This window comes from Pteropus medius, unplaced genomic scaffold (assembly GCF_902729225.1).
Source record: "Pteropus medius unplaced genomic scaffold, Ma_sr-lr_union100, whole genome shotgun sequence".
NCBI lineage: Eukaryota > Metazoa > Chordata > Mammalia > Chiroptera > Pteropodidae > Pteropus > Pteropus medius.
In genome coordinates, this window is record NW_024343733.1 from 5575404 (window position 1) to 5596174 (window position 20771).

At 38.4% G+C, this 20771-nt stretch overlaps 1 protein-coding gene across 2 annotated transcripts in view; it reads left to right on the forward strand.

Annotated features, from left to right (window-relative positions):
* The window catches only part of BICDL1 (BICD family like cargo adaptor 1), an 81498-nt gene that overhangs the window by 38205 nt on the left and 22522 nt on the right, over nt 1-20771 (forward strand). For both annotated transcript variants that reach the window (XM_039868296.1, XM_039868297.1), the window contains one exon: nt 18260-18376. In XM_039868296.1, the coding sequence (XP_039724230.1) occupies nt 18260-18376 (117 nt within the window). The remainder of the gene's footprint in view (nt 1-18259; nt 18377-20771) is intronic.

Below are 20771 nucleotides of genomic sequence, written 5' to 3' on the forward strand. Positions count from 1 at the left end.
GGATGAGACTTCATGACCCCATTGGGGACATAAGATCATCCAGAAAACTCCCTAACTCGAATTTGGCTTCCCATGCCAATTTCTTTCAAGAGATATGGGGATCAGTAAACTTTGTATTTCTTATCTCACTATTGCTGGTGGTCAGGAGCTGGGAACAAATTAACTGAGCCCTCTGCTCAGGGTCTCACAAGCCCCTCCACAGAATAACCTTCTTCTCCCCAGAGGAACTACTAACCAGACTTTTATAGTAATTAGTCCTTTTCTTTGCTTTATAGTGAGTTTTACTTGCAAAGTATGTAACCATAAATAATACCATTTTGTTTTTTCTGTTTTGGAATTTTTCATTAATGGAATCACACAGTGAATTATTTTATTTTGTGTCTGACTTCTTTCGCTTAACAGTTTTTACAGTTCATCCGTGTTAATACATGTATTCACTGTGCAAATATATAGTACACCTGTTTTACTGGTGATGGTTGTTTATAGGTTTTTAGCTATTAACAAATAATGCTGTTATAAATTATCTTGGACATATCTTCTGATAAACATAAGCGCACATTTCTGTAGGATATACACTGAGGGAATTACTAGTACATAAATCTTTGACACCTTCTTTTATTATTTCTGAAGATAGGTTCCTTGCAGTAAACTTAATGGATCAGAAGGTGTAACCATGGAAGGTGATTTCAGAACTACTGTGATTTTACTCTATAATCAGTAGGATAGCCTTTATCCTAGTTTAATTCTTTCTGCTGCAGTGTAAGCCAGCTATACTTTGTTCAGTCTGTGGAAACAAGTTATAGAATCTGTAAGCAATTTCCTTGTGCTGGGAGCATCAGACTTGGTTTTCCCTAAAGTTCATCTAGAAATGTAGTTCTTTCATGCTGCCTATGGCCCATTATTTTGGATTTTTGTAGTTAATATGTCCGATTATCTGGAAAGCTTAGAACTGTTGGTAGATCTTATTATATAGAAATATCAGCTCACCATGATCAAATGTATAGATTCATTGATTCGGTATGTTTTATTTGAGGATTCACTTTCCAGAACTTAAGATCTATTAATTGAATATTTTAATATATGTGCTTCTGTGTTGTTGCTTTTACTTTAGCAAACGTGATCCCTATTTTGTTCATTTATGCATTGCATGTCCTTCTTTGAATGCAGGGCTGCATCTTATTCACTGCCTAACATATTGATTCGCCTATGGTAGATGTTCAATAATTGTACGTTGAAATGGTACTGGCTTACCGCATTATTTGGAATTGTTGCCTTTGTTGTATTTTGGTTCTTCCTTAGTATGTTAGGTTTGTTAATGAATGGTTGTTTTGATTTATAGAACACCTTCTTTGCCACCTAGGAGCTCTTAGGTGACAGGTTATTTACATCCTTTGTGGCTTGGAATAATTATTCTGGCATTTAAATGAGCCTGTGTCTGAATGTGCTCCAAATCTTCATTTGTATCTTTTCAAGCTTTCCTGATCCCGAGAAATTTCAGGCTTATAAGACTACAATTAATTAATAATCTCCATCATGGCATCCCAGATAGACCTAGAAATCAGCGGACAGAAAGGAAGCAGAAACAAGTTTAAATAGAATAGTGCTTAGCAGTGAGATAGCACTTTCTCCCTGAAAGCCTTCACAGGCATTTACTAATCAATTTTCCAACACCTTGGAGATGTAGGAAATGGGTTTTTATTATATATTCAATAGCTGAGAAAGTGAGATATGCTTTTAATCTCTTAACTCTTCCTGAGAAGTTGATGTTCACTTGGGAACAACTTACTCTTTTTAAAATCATAAAAACATTTTTTGTAGCCTGGTTTACATAATGCATTTCTATTTTTTTCAATCTGAATTTTTTTAACGGATTCGTCCTTGTGAGAAAAATGGACTTTCCATTTTTCTCAGAAGGAGACAGTGAGTCAGCTCTAGAGCTCACTATTTTTATTTTCACAAAATCAATCTACTAGGCAGTTTGCAGAAGTAGTAAGCTACTCTTGTTCCCTTACCATCTTTGGAGAAACAAGAAACTAGAACAGACACCAACTCAGAATACTGAGTCAAGTCTAATTCTCCCCGAAGGATGGTCCAACAATGGGTAGAGTTCGTTTGTCCCATATGTTTTAAAGGCCTGAGGTAACAGGCCAGATTGCTTATGTGAATTGCTTGTGTTCACCCCATGAAGAAGGAACAGTTAGGAACGGAGTCCAGTGGCAAGTGATCCCTGTCCCAATGCGTTTTCTTATGCCAGTGGTTCTTAGCCTTTCTTCCCATCAAAACATATGCTCAAAATGCTTCGGTAATGTTCAGTTTGCTTAGAGAAAGTTTACTCAAGAAAATTTAGTGAGTGAACATTTTGAATTTGCTGCTATTGATATTTTTTCAGCTAAAGTATTTACTTCATTACTTTATTATAATAACAAATAACTTGCAGCATATATCACAACTGATCATGACCAAACACAAATGTACCTAGTTATAGCTTTATATTGGATTTTTAATTAACTTTTTTTCAAAATAGTATATGACATTGTTATAAGTCTTTAAGTACATTTGATTTCTTTAAAAAAAAAAAGCAGTCTCTGCCTTCCCAGCTACTCACATCATATGTAGTTCTTTTTATTTTTTTCATTGTTGATTTTCTTTAAATCATTTTTTTCAGCCGATTGCCTGTTGTGAGTCAAGCCTTTTTTGAATACTGGAGAAGTTGCAAGAAAGATTGAGCCACCTTTTTTTTTTGAAGAGCCTGTAATCTAATGCTGATGATAAGGCTTGTTTTGAGGAAATAACTTGTCATACTAGAAAAGACACTTAACTAAATGAGACCTCATTTAGTTTCCTCATTTAAGTAGTGGGTTAATAATATCTACCTAACGAGTATTATAAGGACTTAGTGAAATAATTCATGTGACAGCACTTAGCACTGGTGCCTGGCTCAGGGTAGGCACTCAGTCACTGTTCATTCAGTTTGCATTTAGAGAACCATGCAAGACACTGTCATTAGATACCTAACTTATGATATGGAGGCCATTTTTTAAAATATGAATTGAGAGACAGAAGCAAGAACTGAGAGCCAAGAGTTTATTAGGAAAGGCTTCATAGAAGACGGAGTATTTAAAGCGGCTCAGAACTTGATAATCAAGCTGTAGGTATTATAAGGAAAAGGAATGAATAGACTCTGATTTAGAGGAAAAAATGTGGACTCCCCTGTCCTCCCCGACTTACAAGGAGTCTCACCCGCTTTTTATCCCCATATATCTTTGTTGCTTCTCCAGTGACTTCACAGAAAATAATACTACACCCAGTGGTAAAACCCTATGGGGCTAATCCTTGTTATCATTGCTGCTCTTTCTATAGCAACCATCAGATGATATATAATCTTATGAGGCAAGATTCAAGAAGTATTTTCATCAACAAATGCCCAAATTTGCTGGTAGAATGTCTCACTGGGAGATTACCAGATTACTTAGCTGCTGTCTCCAAAATCTAAACTCTGCTTTTCCATATTTCCATGTTTAAACATTTAGTAGAAAATGCTTTTAAGAAAAAAAAAATGTTGCCATGGATTTTTTTCTATAAGGAAATAGCATTATGCTTGATTTCTGTTTAAATAGTTTTTGCACATAAATGGACATAAAAGATAAGGTAAATCTGAAGATGGGGAAAGGTTTTATATCTAATTTATGTAGAGTTTTTGTGACTACTGATAGTAAATAGGGGCATAATTTATCTTCTGTCAGTTTTGTTCAAATGAAAGATTTAAAAGTAAACATTTTTAATATTTAAAAACAAAAAATTTCTGCTGAAAACAGCTTTTTCTCTATTATGAGAATTTCATAGAATTTGTTTAGTTCCCTGTGACATTTAGGAGTATGTTATAGACAACCATACTTTGAAAATGGGCAAATATATATGTTTTCCCTGTATTCAGCAAATTTGTCTGCAGTGTGCCTGGCACAGTTCTGCGTACTGGGGTTATGGTGGCAAAGGAAAGAAAGGCCCTGCCCTTTTGAAACTGACATCAAGGGCAGAGAGAGAGGCAATAATTCAATTAACAAAGACGTATATATCAGGTGTGATAAGTGCTCTAGAGAAAAATTAAACAGAGGAAGGGAATAGAGATTGACATGTGTATGGGCAGGGTGAACAAAGGAGGCCTCTCTGATGAAATGACATTTGAGAAGAGGTCTGAGTGAGGGAGGGAGCAGGCCTTGGAATATCTAAGGGGAAGGCGTTCCAGGCAGTGGAACAGCAAACTCACATCGTGATGTAAGAATATGCTCAACAGGGCTGCGGTCAGCAAGGAGACCAGTATGAATGGAACAGAGAAAATGCAGTGGATAAAAGAGGTGATCAGAGATGAGGTTGGGGTGGGGGAGGGAATCTTATACAGTCTTATAAGCCATGATAATGACTTTCTGATATTTTATTCTGAATAAAATAGAAAGCTTCTAGGCGATTTTGAGCAGTGACAGACATGATCTGACCGGGGTTCTTAAAGGATTGCTCTGCTGCGTGGAGAACCGGCTGTAGGCGGACAAGGCTGAATGCAGGGAGACCGGTTAGGTGATTACTGCAGTGTAGGTGAGCCATGGTACTGGTTGGAACTAGGGTGATGGAGTAGAGACAGAGAGAAGTGGTGTGATGCTGTATACTTATTTTACTCAATAAATACTCACATAGTGCTTATTATATGCCAGACACTGTTCAGACAGCTTTAAAATATATCAACTCATTCATGCTCATATCATTTCTCTGAGGTAAATCTCAAAGGGAAAGCCTACAAGATTTGTAGATGGATTGGATGTGGGTGTAGGTGTAAAGGGAAAAAAAGAAGTCAAAGGTAATTCCTGTGTTTGGGCTTAAAATTCCTCAGAATGGAGTTACCATCTCCTAAGAAGGGGAAGATTCAGGAGAAGCATGTTTGGGTGGAAGCCTTAGAATCAGGAGTTCGGTTTTGTACATGTTGGGTTTGAGATGGACATTCACTATCCATGTTAAATAGGTAGTTGGATATAGGAACCTGGAGTCAGAGAAGAGGTCAGGGCTGGAGATAAATTACAAAAGAGATCTCAAAGCATTCAGTAGGAAGCATCAACTGGATGTCTGGTTTTTACTGCTAAACCTAATCAGTGGTTAGGGCATGTTCATGTGGTGGCATTTTCATTGGCTTGGCGATCAGGCCTGCATTTGGATACTAGCTCCATCATTTACTAATTAAGCAACCTCAGCTATGTGACTTAGTCTCTTCTAGCTTCAGTTTCTTCATCTGTAAAATAGATCATCTATAAAATAGGACATATCCTATAGCATTGAGATAAAATGAAATAACAGGTACTTAGACATAGAAAGTACTTAGACATAGAAAGTGCTTAATAAATATTCAATATCTTCCTTTTCTTCAGGTTTAGTTTGTTGCATTCAACCCAAACTAACAGAACATGGGCTTCCAGGATAAAAAAAAAAAAGTGTGTGTGTGTGTGTGTGTGTGTGTGTGTGTGTGTGTGTGTGTGTGTGTATGTATGATTTTAAAGCCTCCCACGTATACTTTTCATGGGGTACCTATTTAATAACAAGCTCCAAAAAGGATTTCAAATGTATCTCCTATCAAAAAATAATGACCTTATAGAAGGAAAAGAAGTTGTGAATTCTAAGTATTAAAATATTCTACATGCAAAAGCAGAGCGACGGTATAGGTAGAAACACCAAGCAGCAAATCCACGGATCAGTCATGGGTGATTTTCATCAAAGCCTAAGTAAATCTGCTTGAGCCATGGTGATGACCTGTAGAAGAAATAGTGCCCTTTCCTGGGGATGGGCTATTTAAATCAAAGGGAATTATTAATTCCCTGATGACCCTACTGGAACCTTGCTAAAGGGACACTCCTGGGGTTAAGCTTAATCCCACCTCTGTTTTCTATAGTCATAGCTTGACTAGCTCAGAAAGTACTCACATGAGGTGTTTAGATTTTATCTCATACAGTAAACATTAGAGCACCTACTATGTACCACGTACTTTTTTGGGGAAACAAAAATAAATAGGAGATATAATTCCTATCCTTAAGTCCTCCACAGTATAAGAGAGAAAACAGACATGTAAACAAAACAGTTTGTGGTAAACCAACAAAATAAAGTGTATAATACTCAAAATAAGAGTATTACAGGACTGCAAAAAATGTAGAAGTTTTACTCTTGGAGATTATAAAAACAATATAGAGGTCACTTCTGAACTGGGCTGTTAAGGTTAAGAATTTATCAGGTGAAAGTTTTCAGGGAAAGACATTCCAAAAATGGAATATAACATAAGCAAAATAATGGAGGCATGTCCAGGAAGAAAGATAAAGACATAATTTGATTAATAGTTTTGTTTTTATGGTGATAGAAAGAAGAAGGTGACCACCAATTTGGAAAGCAATTTCTTCCTAATCCTTCTCCAGCTCCAAAAAAGAATATTCGAACTTTTTAACCTTCTTCAGGGGCCTAGATGAATCCCCTGGTGAGCCATATAACCCAAAAGAAGAAAAAAAAAGTACTAGAATTTTCTTTCATTAGGATTAGACATGACAATTCTTTTCTGAGGGAATCATGAATATGTGACACCATTTGTCTTCCAGTGAAGGACTCCTAAGTGTTTCTACCAGCTCATTCACATCACTGTCCTAATTTAAAATTTGCTAAGTAGAATGTCATTCAAAATATCTACCTTCCCCTCAGCTTTCCTGTTTATTGTGAAAAGGTTCTCAGTTTCTTTTCCTAGTAATCGCCTTTTGAAAGCATAAACATTTCACATTCCAGGAAGTCCTGTGCTACTCAGAGTATTTTCAACCCTGAGGGAACAAGGAGGCCTTTCCAAGGTAGACTTGTTCTTGGGGACAATGCAGTACTTCAGTTTAATTGAATAATAGTTCTTTTAGTTTGGCTACATTTCCATAGCCACACCTCCTCTACCCGCAAGACCTTTCATGGTTTCTCTCTTATTACCCTACCATCATCTGAGGATGAAAGAGAGTCCCTAAATTCTCTAAATTCTCTGCAGTTGTGCCTCCGGGTTGTTGTTCTCCATCCTCCATCAGTTCCTGTGCCAAATTTTCTTAGACTCTTTCAGATCTGTCCTCGTTTACATTTAATCTTTTAGATTTTTCTGTACCAATGACTTGAACATCAGATCTTAAATCAGGGTCGCTCTCTGAGATTGTTAGAGCTAGCACATAGTAATGATGAAGACGAAAACAATAGCAACAGCTAGCACATATAGTACTTAATGTGTACCAGACACAGTTCTAAGCACGTTGCATATGCTGATTTATTTTATCCTTACAACAATCTTTTGAGGTAGCTACCACTTTATCCTCATTTTACATGTGAAGAAACTAAGGCACAAATAGTTAAGCAGTCTGCCTGAGGTCACACAATTCAGTAACTGGTAAGAGAAGAAAGACTTTTCTTTTAGGAGCTTGAGTTTGGAAGACAGTCTTCCCACAAGCACTGAGTCTCATTTATCTCTGTATCCTTAGTTCAAAGCATAGAAAGCAAATGTTCCATCCATGTTGGAATTAGTGCAAAGTGCCCCACCATCAAGTTAACACAGAGGATTGTGTCATTTTGGTTAAAAAAAGAAAAAGGAAAAAAAGACTGAATGAATCAAAAGCTCTGATTGAATCAAAAACTCTGATTGTGAATACAGTATATTGGGAATATCTCAGGCCTATTTTATTGTATGAGGCCCTGTAGAACATTTAAAAATAAAACTTTTTAAATCTATTCTTCTGAAATATTTTTTATTAACTAGGAATAGGGAATCTGACATTGAATAATTGCTCTATTTAAGAAACAAAAGCAGATTAACATTTGTCCTTTTTTCTTGTTCAATTAAAGTTCACGTGCCAGAGTTGCTGGTCTTTGATGCCGAGGGATTACATTTGTGACAACGATTAAAAGGATAATAAAAGTGTTATTGTGCTCCAATTTTTAAGTTAGTTCAAATAAAACAAAATCAGACACGGTCCCTATTTAGTGGGTGTACATTTTCTAAATGTCAGGTACAAAACAGGACCACCAGTGATGCCTTGACTTCATCAGACATCCCCTCACATGAGTCATAAACACTGTTAGTGGCATCAAACTAATCATCCCAGGGGGGTGAGTTTTTGGCATCCCTAAAAATTGCTCAGTATGTAGCTATTCATGTTTGTCTTTTAAAAAATGAGTAATATATTGGTAATAACGTGGAAAGAAACTGAAATGGGAGTTGAGAGCTAACTGGCTCTCTCTGTGATCTTAGGCAGGATGCTTCACTCGCTCTAATCATGTCCTGATAGACCTAACTTTGTTGACCCATGCCTCGGTTTCATCACGTGCTAAATTAGGGGTTTGAACCAGATAGTCTGAGGTTTCAACTTTCAAATTGCATGTTTTCCTTTGAACAAATGACAGTATTCTATTTGGGGTTTTCAATTTATCATAAAAACCAGTACTAGTTATAACATTACATATTAATCTGTGCTGAACATTATATCTACGTTATTGTATTTTTATGCTGGCGTAACTTTAAAGGTAGCTCTTTTGATCACCATTTTTCAGATAAGGAAACTGAGGTACAATGGTTGTATAATTTTCTCAAGGTCACGCAGCTATATGCTTTGCTATTCCTTCTCTTAAGACGTTTACCATATTTCATTTTGAGCCATCTGTGCACTTCTCATACTACCGGTAGGTACGTATGTACAGATATTTATTCTGTGCCTTATATTGGCTGCTTCATGAGTGTTCATCTCCTTCAGCTACTTGAGGATGGAGATTACGTCTTATACTTCTTTATATACCTCATAGGAACATGAAACTGTACATTTTCAAACTTGAAAGTTAAAAAAAAAACTTTCCCCCTTTAATCTTTCTAATCTTAAACTGAGGTTTGTTATGATTAGTGTCACTGTCCCTAGCCTTGTTATTACTAAAATCCCTGATCTTTGTTCAGTGTTAACAATATACTTTCACCTTTCTCCATAGGTTAATGTCTTATGAATTTACTTATGTTTAAAAATAAAAATAGCTATATTTTTCCTAATTATTAAGATAATACATACTTCTATAGAATGTCCAAAAATTACAAAGTAATTTATCCAAAGTGAAAATTGCTAGGAATCTCATCCCCCAGAGGTAATCATCAAAATGTTATCAGTGAATAGCCTTCTATACTTGTGTTTGTACACATAAATATATACACATAATTTTGTATAAGTGAGATCAAATATGCTATTTTTTTACGTTATATTACATTGTTGAAGTCTTTAAATATTATGTGGGTAGATGTATATTACATTCTGTTGCACTTACAGTATTATAATGTTTTTAATCCAGTCTGCTAACAGTGAACATTTAGGTTGCTTCCAATTTTTTACTATTAAAAACAATGCTGCAGTGAACATCCTTGTGAATAAATCCTGGACGCACAGTGAGGTTCATCTGCCTGGATCACATATCTGAACTAAGAAAGTATTAATTGGTAAAGTAGTATAGCGGATGTCAACAGCCACAGTATTTATCAACTTACAAGAATCCAATAACCCAACATGGATTAGCTAGGTAGATGTTTACTTTTATAGGCACTGAACTTTGGGTCATTCAGAAAAATGGATTCCTGTTAAACACTACAATAAAATTAAAAGCTTGAACCTTATGAAACTTACCTTCATTTTGTAAAAATCTCAAATTTTTTACTTGAAAGAATCATATGTTTCTGTGTTTCCTTTGGCTTGGTAGTAAAGTAGTACTGTGCAGAGTCTAGAAAGGATACTCTGTATTATAGAGCAAAAATAGCACTTAACAGGAGAACCAACTTTCGAATAAGAAAACATAAATCGTCCTCCAGATATGCATTAAGCACCAGTGATGTGTTAAATAATGGCCTGGATACTAGAACTCAGAGTCTAGCAGGAGAGAGATTAATTAATAAAATACACTTCTAACTAGTTGAAACCCAAGTTGAGAGACCAGAAAAAAGAAAGGTTTTATTTTGAATATTTGTAATCAGTACTCTGCTTACTGTGCTGCAGGTTTTGTTTTGTTTTTGTTTTGTTTTCTCCTTCTCTACATTTCTCTGTCAACTGCATTGCTATTAAAATTCCAAGTTCCTGTTTTCTGTGATTTGCTTTTCTATTTTTTTCAGTCATTCTCCCTAAATTGGTATCTCATTTCCTTCCTTCAACTGACTTTGGGCTTCATTTGTCCTTTTTCTAGTTCTCTAAGGTGTAATGTTAGATTGTTTGTGATTTTTCTTGTTTTTGAGGTAAGCCTGTAAAGCTATAAACTTTCCTCTTAGTACTGCTTTTGCTGCATCCCAAAATTTTGGTGTCATGTTTCCATTTTCACTTGTCTCTGTGTATCTTTTGATCTCTTCTTTAACCCAATAGTTGTTCAGTTGTTTAATTGCCACATATTTGTGGTTTTCTCAGCTTTTTTCTCAGAGTTAAGTTCCAGTTAAATACAGCTATGTTTGGAAAATATGCTTGATATGACTTTTTTCTTAAATTTACTGAGAATTGTTTTGTGCCCCAACATATGGTTTGTCCTTGAGAATGTTCTGTGTGCACTTGAGAAGAATGTGTAGTCGGTCATTTTGGAATGGAAATTTCTACAAATGTCAATTAAGTTCATTTGATCTAATGTCATTTAAGGCTGATATTTCCCTGTTAACTTTTGTCTGGGTGCGCTATCCACTGCTGTGAGTGAGGTATTCAGGTTGCCCTACTATAATTGAATTTTCGTCATTTCCTCCCTTTTGGTGCTCCCAGGTTAGGTTCATATATATTGATAAAGGTTATGTCTTCTTGGTGAACTGCTCGCTTTATCATAACAAAATGTTCATTTTGGTCTCTTGTTACCCTTTTTATCTTGAAATCTATTTTGTCTGGTATAAGTACTGCTACATCTGCTTTTCTCTGGATGCCGTTTGCTTGGAGTATTGTCTTCCACCCCTTCACTTTGAGCCTGTGTTTGCCTTTGGAGCAGAGATGAGTCTCCTGCTCTTTCAATATTTTGAATATTTCTTTTCACTCTCTCTTGGCTCATAATGTTTCTACTGAAAAATGTGATGATAATCTAATAGAGTTTCCTTTGTAGATTATAGTCTTTTTTTCCCCTCTGGCTGCCTTGAGAATTCTTTCTTTGTCATTAATTCTTGACAGTTTGAATAGAATGTATTTTGCACTGGTTTAATTAGGTGTTCTGTTAGCTGCCTCTATTCTAAGGTCCACTTCTTTCCATAGGCTTCAGAAGTTCTCATCAATAATTTTTTTGTGTAGGCTCTCTGTTCTCTTCTCCTTCTCTTCTTCTGATATACCTCATGATCTTTATGTTGCTCTTTCTAATGGAGTCAGGTAGTTTTCTTATAGAGTTCTTTCATTTTGTTTTTTTAACTCTTAGTTTTCTCTCTTCCTCCTGGGTCATTTCTAGGTTTTTATCATTGAGCTTGCTACTTCTGTCTTCTGTTTGGTCTGCTCTGTTTCTATTGCTCTCTGATGCATTCCTCATCTCATTTATTGAGCTCTTCAGCTTCAGAATTTCTGTTTGGTTCTTTTTTACAGTTTCAGTCTCTGTTGGCAGAATACTCCTTTTATGAATTTTCTTCCTGAGATCATTGATCTGCCTTTCTGAGTTCTCTGTATCTCATTGAGCTTCTTCATAACTACAGTCTTAAATTCTCTGTAATTTAAGTCACAGTCTTTCATGAGTTTAAGTTTGGTTTCTGGAGACATCACTTTCTTTCTGTGCTCCCATGTTACCTTGGTTGGTCATGATATTTGGTGGATTGTTTCTCTGTGTGCTCATTTGAGGTAGTGAGCTCTTTTCTTGTTTAGATACTATTTTGTTCTTAACAATTCAGCAGTTGCTAGGTAAGGTACTTTTGTTTTCCAGTGGGTAATGTTATAGTGCAAGTTTTCATTTTCTTTTACCTGCATTATTTGCAGCTCTGAGACCACAGTGGAGTGGTGTCACTTCAGTTAAAGAAAATGCCACGTACCTACTGGAATGGTGGGTGACCACCTCGCCTCAGTTACAGGGCACTACTACTGTGGTGGGGGCATGTGGCAGGTGGTGGAGAACTAATTTTGTGAGCTCACAGCACCGCCTGCTTTTTACTAGTAGTTGCTGATCCTGCTTTGTTTTAAAGGCAATTCCATTTCTTCTGTTGGGCTCTGCCAGGATGGGGCAGGCAGGAAAGGCAAGTTAATGATTTTGTGGCTCCACCCCACCATCCGCAATGGCTGAGGGCACCATCAGACTGTTATAGGCTTCCCAGGCACTTCTGCTGGGATCTGCCGTGATGCAGGTGGGGAGGGATGCCTTTTCTCGGAGGGCTGCTGCTTATGCCGCTCTTACAATCCAGGCTGTAGTATGAGGGCTGCAGCCCCACTTCTCCACCCCGTGCACTCGCTGGAGCCGCGGCGGGTGCTGAACTGTCTGCAGTCACCGTTCCTATCCTTTCTCTTATCTCACCCTCTCTACTCATTCCAGTTCACCCACCTTCAGACATTCTAATGCATAAGTCTTTCAGGCATGTTTGTGTGTTGAGCAGAGGATTCTTTGTTAAGTTATAGTTGTCCAACTTGCTGTAAATTTAAGGGGAGAAACAAAGGTGTCTTCTCACTCTGCCATGATGCTTACATCACTCCTTAATCTTGTCTTTTATTTATCTAAATATAATCAACACAGTTGTCTTATAATCTCTATCTGATAATTCTAGGATCTGAAGTCTTTATAGATCTGTTTCTGCTGTTGTTTATGCTATTTCATGAGTCTTTGTTTCCATGGATATGTTCATTTTGTTTTTGTTTTACTCTAATCTGCTTATTTTTATTTGAAAATTATTTATGAAGATTATTTGATCTTTGGATGAATGTTCCATCCTTCAGAGGTGATTCGTTTTCTGCTGTCAAATGTCCAGGGGCACTACCAGTCTGATATTTTTTGTTTGTTAGACTTACCAAAAAGTTATAAAACAAGGCAGAGGTTCTCAGATACCCTTCATCTAGTTTCCCGTAATGTTAACATCTTAAGTAAGCATAGAACAGTTACCAAGAAATTAACATGGAGATAAATTAACAAATCTGCATTCCTACTGGAATTTTGCCAGTTTCTCACCAATGTTCTTTTTCTGGCCCAGAACCAGTTTAAGCTCCTGTATTGCAATAGTTTTAAATAATTCACCCTTTTCTTAGAATAAGTTCAAGGTTCTAATGTCACTTTCATTTTAATAAACGTTTTTGAGAAGGGAGCCAAGGGCAATAGAAAAGGGCTGCTATGTGTTGAGGTTGAGAGTACAAGGGCAGAAGCTGCAGATCTGAAGAGGAATCCCAGCTCAGCACTTACCAGCACAAGTGGGACCTTGGGAAAATGGCTTACCCTGGATAGCCTCATCTGTAAATGGGGGGAGTCACACTACCTACTTTTCATGTTGTTGTGAAGATTAAGTGAGATAATAAATGTGAAATGCTTAGAGTAAAGCACATCATAGATGCTTGATATGTGAACCATTGCTGTAGCTGTTAGCATCCTTACTGTCACCCTCACTGCCCCCTCTGAGGTATTTCAGGCAGATGCCCATTACTTATCACACCCTGGCGGGAAAAAGGTTGAGAATTCTTCTCTGAAAGTAAAACACAGTAAATCAGGCCGAATATTAAAATAGTATATCTTTTCTACTATAATTTCTAGGCTAATTGGTTCATGTATTTTTCCTTTTGACACATAAGTTAAATGGATGCTCATGTGTAACTAATGCAATTTCCCTTCCTCTGTTTAACAAGAAAATATACAGTTAACAGTTCTGCTTTGGCCAGTTTAAGCAGATTTAACCTAAATGTCCTAGTTTGGGGACACGTTCACATGTTATTAATCATGTCAGTGAGAAAAGTAATCATGGAGCATCTCTGTTCAGTGGGGGAAGTAATCTGTCCTAGGTGATACTCTGGCCAAATCAAGCATATTAGGGAGAAGGAATGTCAGTCTGTTTTGCCAATTTGAAGGTTAATTAAATAATAATAACCTAAGCACTCAGATTATAAAAGTTCATTTCAGGTAGCTCAAGGACGATGTAAGTGTCAGACTTTTCAGCTTTCTTTAACAGAACTGGTTATTTCTCGAATGTCTTGGTTGTTTTTAATCATCCAATTTGCAATGAAAATAAAAGATGTTTTTAAAGATATTAGAAATAAGTATCTAAAGATGTTTCATAATGCCAAGTGGTGTGGGAAGCTATTGGGCAGCAGGCATATTTGTACTTTGTTGGTAGAGGTATAAATTGAGGCAAGCTTTTTTTTGGTGTGGGGGGTGGGCAGTCAGTTTGGCAATACTCGTATTTGGCAATATGCATATCCTTTTACTTAGTAAGTCTGCTTATAGAAATATATTCACTTAATGGATATTCTCTCTCAAGTGCAAAGATGTGTAAGCACGGATGGGTTTTGCAGCAGTGTTTAAAATAGCAAAGAATTGGAACACTAAATGCTCATGAGTAGGGACTATTTAAATAAATTATGTTGGATTCATATAACTAATCACCATGCAGTTGTTAAAAACAATAAGATAGAGCTACACAGTAACATGGAAATATGTTAAAATATATGTATTTTTAAAGCCAATATTTTTGGTAATGTTTTTGATAGTTATGGGTAGAAAAAATCTCGAAGGACTCAGAAGAAAAACTTCCAATATAGACAAAATTAGAGCTATCACTGGAGAGTGGCACTAATAACTAGAGATAAGTGGAGATTTTAACTTTCATTTCAATCCTTCAGTCACCTTTAATTTTCTTTACTGTGAATATTTGTTACTCTTAGTATAGAAAAATTTTAAGCATTTAAGAAGAAAAGAACAAACACCTGAGCTAAAGTCATACTTTTTTTTTTATATGTTCACCTATGATTACAGATGTCATTTTTTGCCACAATTTGCCACAGCAGTTTCTAGCTGCATAATCAGCCATGGTAGTCAAAACTCATCATTCTGAGAGTAAACTGTAAGTCCCATGCCTGCCATTTTCTACTGTCAGAATGAACTATCCTATTATCACTCCTCACCACCACTAAAACCTAGAAATAGGAAAATTTGTATCTCCAAGAGAGTTATGGCTCCTGGGTATTTGCTGGCTATTGAAGAGCTTTAACAGCTCACCAGGAGACCAGAACTGAAAGGTATGGCTGCAAAATACTTCTGTATCTCCCCATATTTTTCAGCTTGACCCCACCACCTGCATGATATTGGCTGAGTCACTTAACAGACTGTTCTCAGTGCAGACACCAGAAACAGACTGCGTCTATGACAGTGCCATGTAACATATACATGGTTTCCCAGTACCTGTTTTTTTCAAGAAAAACAACTGATCCTTGGATTTTTTACTGTTTCCCACAGTTGCCCTAAATTGGTAGCAGTGCAATATTTCTTTTATTTCTTTCTTTTCCTAAATGTTAGTGATTTGACTCAATCCCACAAAGTCCTGAATTAGAAAGAGGGAAATGGGCGTTCCTTCAGACCTGCCCTTTTTGTGTCTGTAATTTGGGAAATATGTTTATAATTTGGGAAAGTGAGACTCAAGTTAAATGACTCATATAATTTGTACATGTATACATGGAACTCCAGCCCCGACCATCTGACTCTTAACTTTTTCTTTCCATCATATCATTTCTCCTCTCGGGAGCAAAACAGATCCTTTAAGGAGGACCACTGTTACCCTGGCTAACTCTCCTACTTGAAGAGCTTTGAAGAAGCTCTGAAATTCATTATGGAGCTAAGACTGGTTTTGTCGGCTTCCTGATACTTTGATCAGAAAGCATTTAGAACATTAGAGCTGTGTACAAACTTAAGAGATTATTATCAAATTTATGCACAGAAATAGATAATATTCATTCTGTTAGGTCTAAAGATCTGAGCCAGATTCAGTCTCTGAAAAATAAGAAAATTATTTCTTTCGAAAGATGTATTAGTTCCTTGCAAATGGTAGGTTTATACATCTGACAGCCCCTCCATCATTGACACAGGCAGATGTTCGACCATCTGGCTGGAGATGGCCATGGTGCGGTGGCAGAGCATAGAACTGGAGGCCAAAGACCAGGGCAGTGCCACCCCCCATTTCAGCCTCCACCTCTTTGTCTATAAAACAAGGGCCAGCAATTCCTACTTCCTAGGGCTTTTGGAGATTCACGTGAGAGCTGTAGATTAAAAGCCTTTGTGAACAATACTTCCCTGGGCACATCTGAGGAGTCACACATTAAAGGGGACGTTATAGCTTAGTACTTAGGAGCTCAGATTCTGGAGTCAGGCTTCCTGGTAGGAAGCAACAAGCTTTATTTCTAGGAAGATCACTTCGAGAGGAGACTGGTCCATGGGAGCATGTCTGATACCACCTGAGCTAGATTTGTAGCCCTCAGTGGATCTCTGTGGCTTGCTTGGTTATCTCATGCGTCATGTCAAGGTGGTGATGCTCAGAAGGTCAGCTGTGTGGATTACCCAGCGCTTTACAAAGCTAAATATATTTGAAACCCTGATAGTCAACTGAATTCAGTACAGGCAATAAACTATAGTACTTATGAAATGGAATTTTCCTCATGGGCCCTAAATTCTATTAGAAGAAATTTCAAGAGTCTTAAATAAAATTGCTTAGTGTTAAAAAAAAGGGGGGTGGGGCAGGGAGCCTTGCTAAATTAGACGCATGAAGTTTGCATTCAATAGTGAGCGATAGAAATAGGAAAAACTATTTTAAGCTATAAGAAGGCAGTACTGCAGTCCTAATTTGGGGATAAGATGGCCCAAAATTTACCATTCTGATGTCATCACACACTGAGATGTTGGACAAGTTTCTTTACTTCCCTGAGCCTGTTCCCTCAGTAGTAAATTGAGGGCAATAGGCCCTACTTTGATTTTTGACAATTGATATAATGCACTTAAAGCATTTAGCACAGTTCTTGGCATGTAGTAAGCACTCAGTAAATATTACTAATGTTATTTTTAGGCAAAGATGACTAACGTGTTTCTAAGTGATTAAGAAGACTAAAACGAGCCACTGGTGTCTGAAATTAAATTTAGAATAAGGAGGAAAAAAGATGGTTTGATTTGATTTTGTTGTATGTTTTGTAATTGTTGTTTTAAAATTAGAACTATAGGTTGAGATTCTTATGTGCCTGTCCAGTCTGGGGGAGGGCAACAGTTGTCGAATCTATTGGGGAAAAAAAAAAAAAAGATGGACAGTGATTACATAGCAATCAAAAATAAAAACTATCGAACATGTAACCATTACTGTGACAGCCTCATTGAACAGCTAGCCTACCATTTCAACATTATTACCATCTCACCTCTGCCAAAAGCCTTTCCTAGCCATTTCAGCACACAGTGATCTCTCCTGAGAACCCATAAAGCTTACTAACCCCATTTAGCCTCAAAAAAGCACTGAGGCACTTACATACCCTGTCCTGTGGCTCTTTTCTCAACTGGGCAACGTTCAGGGCACCCCTCAGTGGGGCCTGGACGAAGTCTTCAGGAGGACTAGAATTTGTGTCTTACCGAGGGAGCATTCTTTCAGAATACTCTCCTGCATATTCAAGAAAAGGTGCTGACACACTAAATGATATTTGGTTTTTGCTATGTTTCAGCATTAGAGAATAAATAGATTAGGATGAGAAATTAGCACCTCAGCCAGCACTCCCTAGAGTATTAAAAGTTGCGAAAAATGGCCTTGAAGAATGAAAGGCAAAAATTTTAACAGATATGACAGAGAATTTCAAATAGTGCCCATTGTTGAGTGGAAGTGAGAAATGCAGAGATGATTTGCCTGATCCCCACTTAGGAAATAGGTAGGAGAAATAAAGGAATTTCTAAGTTAGCAGGTATATCTTTCTTATTCTTTTATGTAAAATACTGAGACTTTGTCTTAATTCAGTAGCTGTTTGCTGAGCTTCTGCTATGCAGAGTGGTGATGATGATAACTAACATCTGAGAAGTTACTGTTTACTAGGCTTTCCTCTGATCAGCAAAGTGGTCTTGGACCTACAGAGTCATTCAAGGTAGAAGTAGGGATAGGGCCTTGTCTTGTTTGGGCACACGAGAACAAATGGATGCGGGAGGCAGTGGGGGACCAGCATCTCATCATGTACTCCTTATAGAACAGAGCGTTGCAAAGAGATTCTTGAGAACTGAAAGGCAAAATCTGGACAGACTTCCTTTGCACAAACTCTGAATCAGCTCTGAAGGTCTTCTCTGCTTGCAGGCATCAGAAGTTGAGAGACAACTCTCCATGCAAGTCCACGCCCTCAGGGAAGATTTTCGGGAGAAAAACTCATCAACCAACCAGCACATCATCCGTCTGGAAAGCCTGCAGGCCGAGGTGAGCTTCCCACGCAGCAGGGTTTGGAAGTAGAAGTGCTTTTCTCATTGGAGGCACTGCAGCTGGTCTTTTAGATATGGAGCCCTCTGAACTGGGGAACAGAAACCTGCTCTGTCTAAAATCTCTAAAGAGACATATCTGTGAGAAACTAAATAGGAAACACTTGATCCAGGTTCCTCTGGGTAGTCTGTTGGCTGGAAAAATAAGGTTTTTCAAAGTTACTGCTGAGTGTTTTGAAATGATGAATGACCTACTTTTTACTGAATATGTTGAGCCCTCCAAAAACATCCTTGCCAATCCTAAATAGCTCATGGGAAAGAGAATCTTCCCTTTCTCCATTCCATTTGGTCCGGTTCAATTCATCTTAATAGAGCCTATTATTTCCACCTATAAAATGAGAATAGAAGTATCTGCTTCATAGGGTTGTTGTGAGGATTTGCTGAGTTAATATGTGGAAAGTACTTGGGCGTTTGGAAGATAGTACTGGTATTAAAAGCATACAAGAGGGCAGTCAGGGTCTATGACCCTGAGTTGGCCAGAGGGAAAAAGAAAGTAGCACTTAGGAGATGATCCTGTGAGGATCCAGTTGTGTGAGGTGAGGAGGAGAGGGCCATATCACCAGCCCAAATGGGGGCTTTTTCCTGGGGAGGCTTCTACCCGGTCCACGCCTGAGAATCCCTTCTGCTCTGAAGAGCAAGCTTTGAGGGACAGGCTAGGGCCACATGACTGTACACCCACCGTCACTGTGGTTAAGCAATCAGCCAAGGTGGTCAGGCCCAGAGAAGCAGGCTCCTCCCCTGCTTCCTAAATGACCCAAGGACATTTTTCCTAAAGTCTGTCAATGTCTTCTCTTTTCTCCTGCCTCTCATTCCCTTCCTCCCTCCCTTCCCTTGGAATTCCTACTGGGATTGAGCAGCAGGTTCTCGAAGTAAGTAGTTTGTTCCGGTGGGTTCGGCATGCCTGTCTGTGACCATTTGTGTGCATGACTTGCCGTTCAGCTGCCTCTGCCAGGGTCTGACTCGTCCAAGCTGCCTGTCTTCTCTCTCCCCGCCACACCCCCCATCACTGTTTCTAGACCCTTGTGACACAGGGTCATTCCCAAGAGCGTTTATTGCTAGATTTGGTCACAGGTTCCAGGGCATGTGTGGGGGGCAGAGTGAAGGACTTGGCTACCTCATGCCGATTCCTTGCTTCATCTGGTAACACTACTTTTAAAAGCCAAGCTATGAAATTGTTCATTTCAAATAAGTTACTTCATGGGGCCAGGGTTGTGTATCAGAACCATATTACCTCATTACCTGACTGAGTGGAACGTGGGAAACAAAGATGATCAGTAGGAAGGAAAGTGTAAAGGGCAGAGGGTATTTAAATGAAAATCAGCTAGCGCAAGAATTCCCTTCTCGTGGGTAGCGTTGCTTCGGTGCAGGGAATTGTGGGCCCAGTGACAAAGGGAGCCCGTTCCTTTTGGTCCCTCACCCAGGTGCACACTTGTGAGACAATAGTCCTTTGTTTGGCTAGATACCTGATCTCTCTGGACAAAGGCCACATACTTTATTTCCCCAGGATGGCATCCTATCTGATTGATTGATGGCCAGGGCAGATGTGTGCCCCATGAACAATTCTAGTGCAGCGTGAGAACAGCCAAAAAGCAGAGGGCGAGGTGGATTTTGGAGGACCTGGGACAAGTTACACGTTCATTTTAAAATCTTCCCTGGAAAAGGTCTGAGGCTGGTCCCGGTCATGAATTGTTATCCACATCTGACTAGAGAGCTTGGAGAACATCATAACCACGTCGGGAGATATTTGTAAGCAAGAGGCTGGTTGAGAAATCAGTCCAGCCGAGAACTGATAAATAAGAGGAGCCAGGGAACCTGCAGGACTCCGAAAGTCCCCCAAGGCCACTGGCATTTGGGGATACTCGGGAAGGCTTCCCAGAGTCCTGAGCAGGGTGGCGTTCTTGGGGTGAAGCATCGCTGGCCTCGGAGGGATTGGCACAGCTACCTTTCCTGCAAACCTTGAGGCCAAAGAAAACTTGGCATCTCTTTCCTCTTTTCCTCTGTTTTCCAACTGAAACTGAAGAGACTAGACAGACCTTCCTAAAAGGTTTATATCTCTTTGGAGACTAGATGTTCAGTGTACAAACATACCAGCCGTTTAATAAAAGGAAAGAAATTGCTTCTATTCAAAAATGGCTTGCTCAAGCAAAAAAGTACCTTGAGTAAAATCAGTTCTTTCCTTGTGTCCATGTCCTGTTCCTTCCCAGAACACAGGCTAATAATGCAAGCACTGCTTTGTTTTCTGTGCTCTGCTAGCTCCCCTATTAACTCGGGTCTGAGCTGTGACCTTAGAGCCAGACCTGCCAGCAGTGGGAAAGGGTAGAGAGCTTTAGAATATG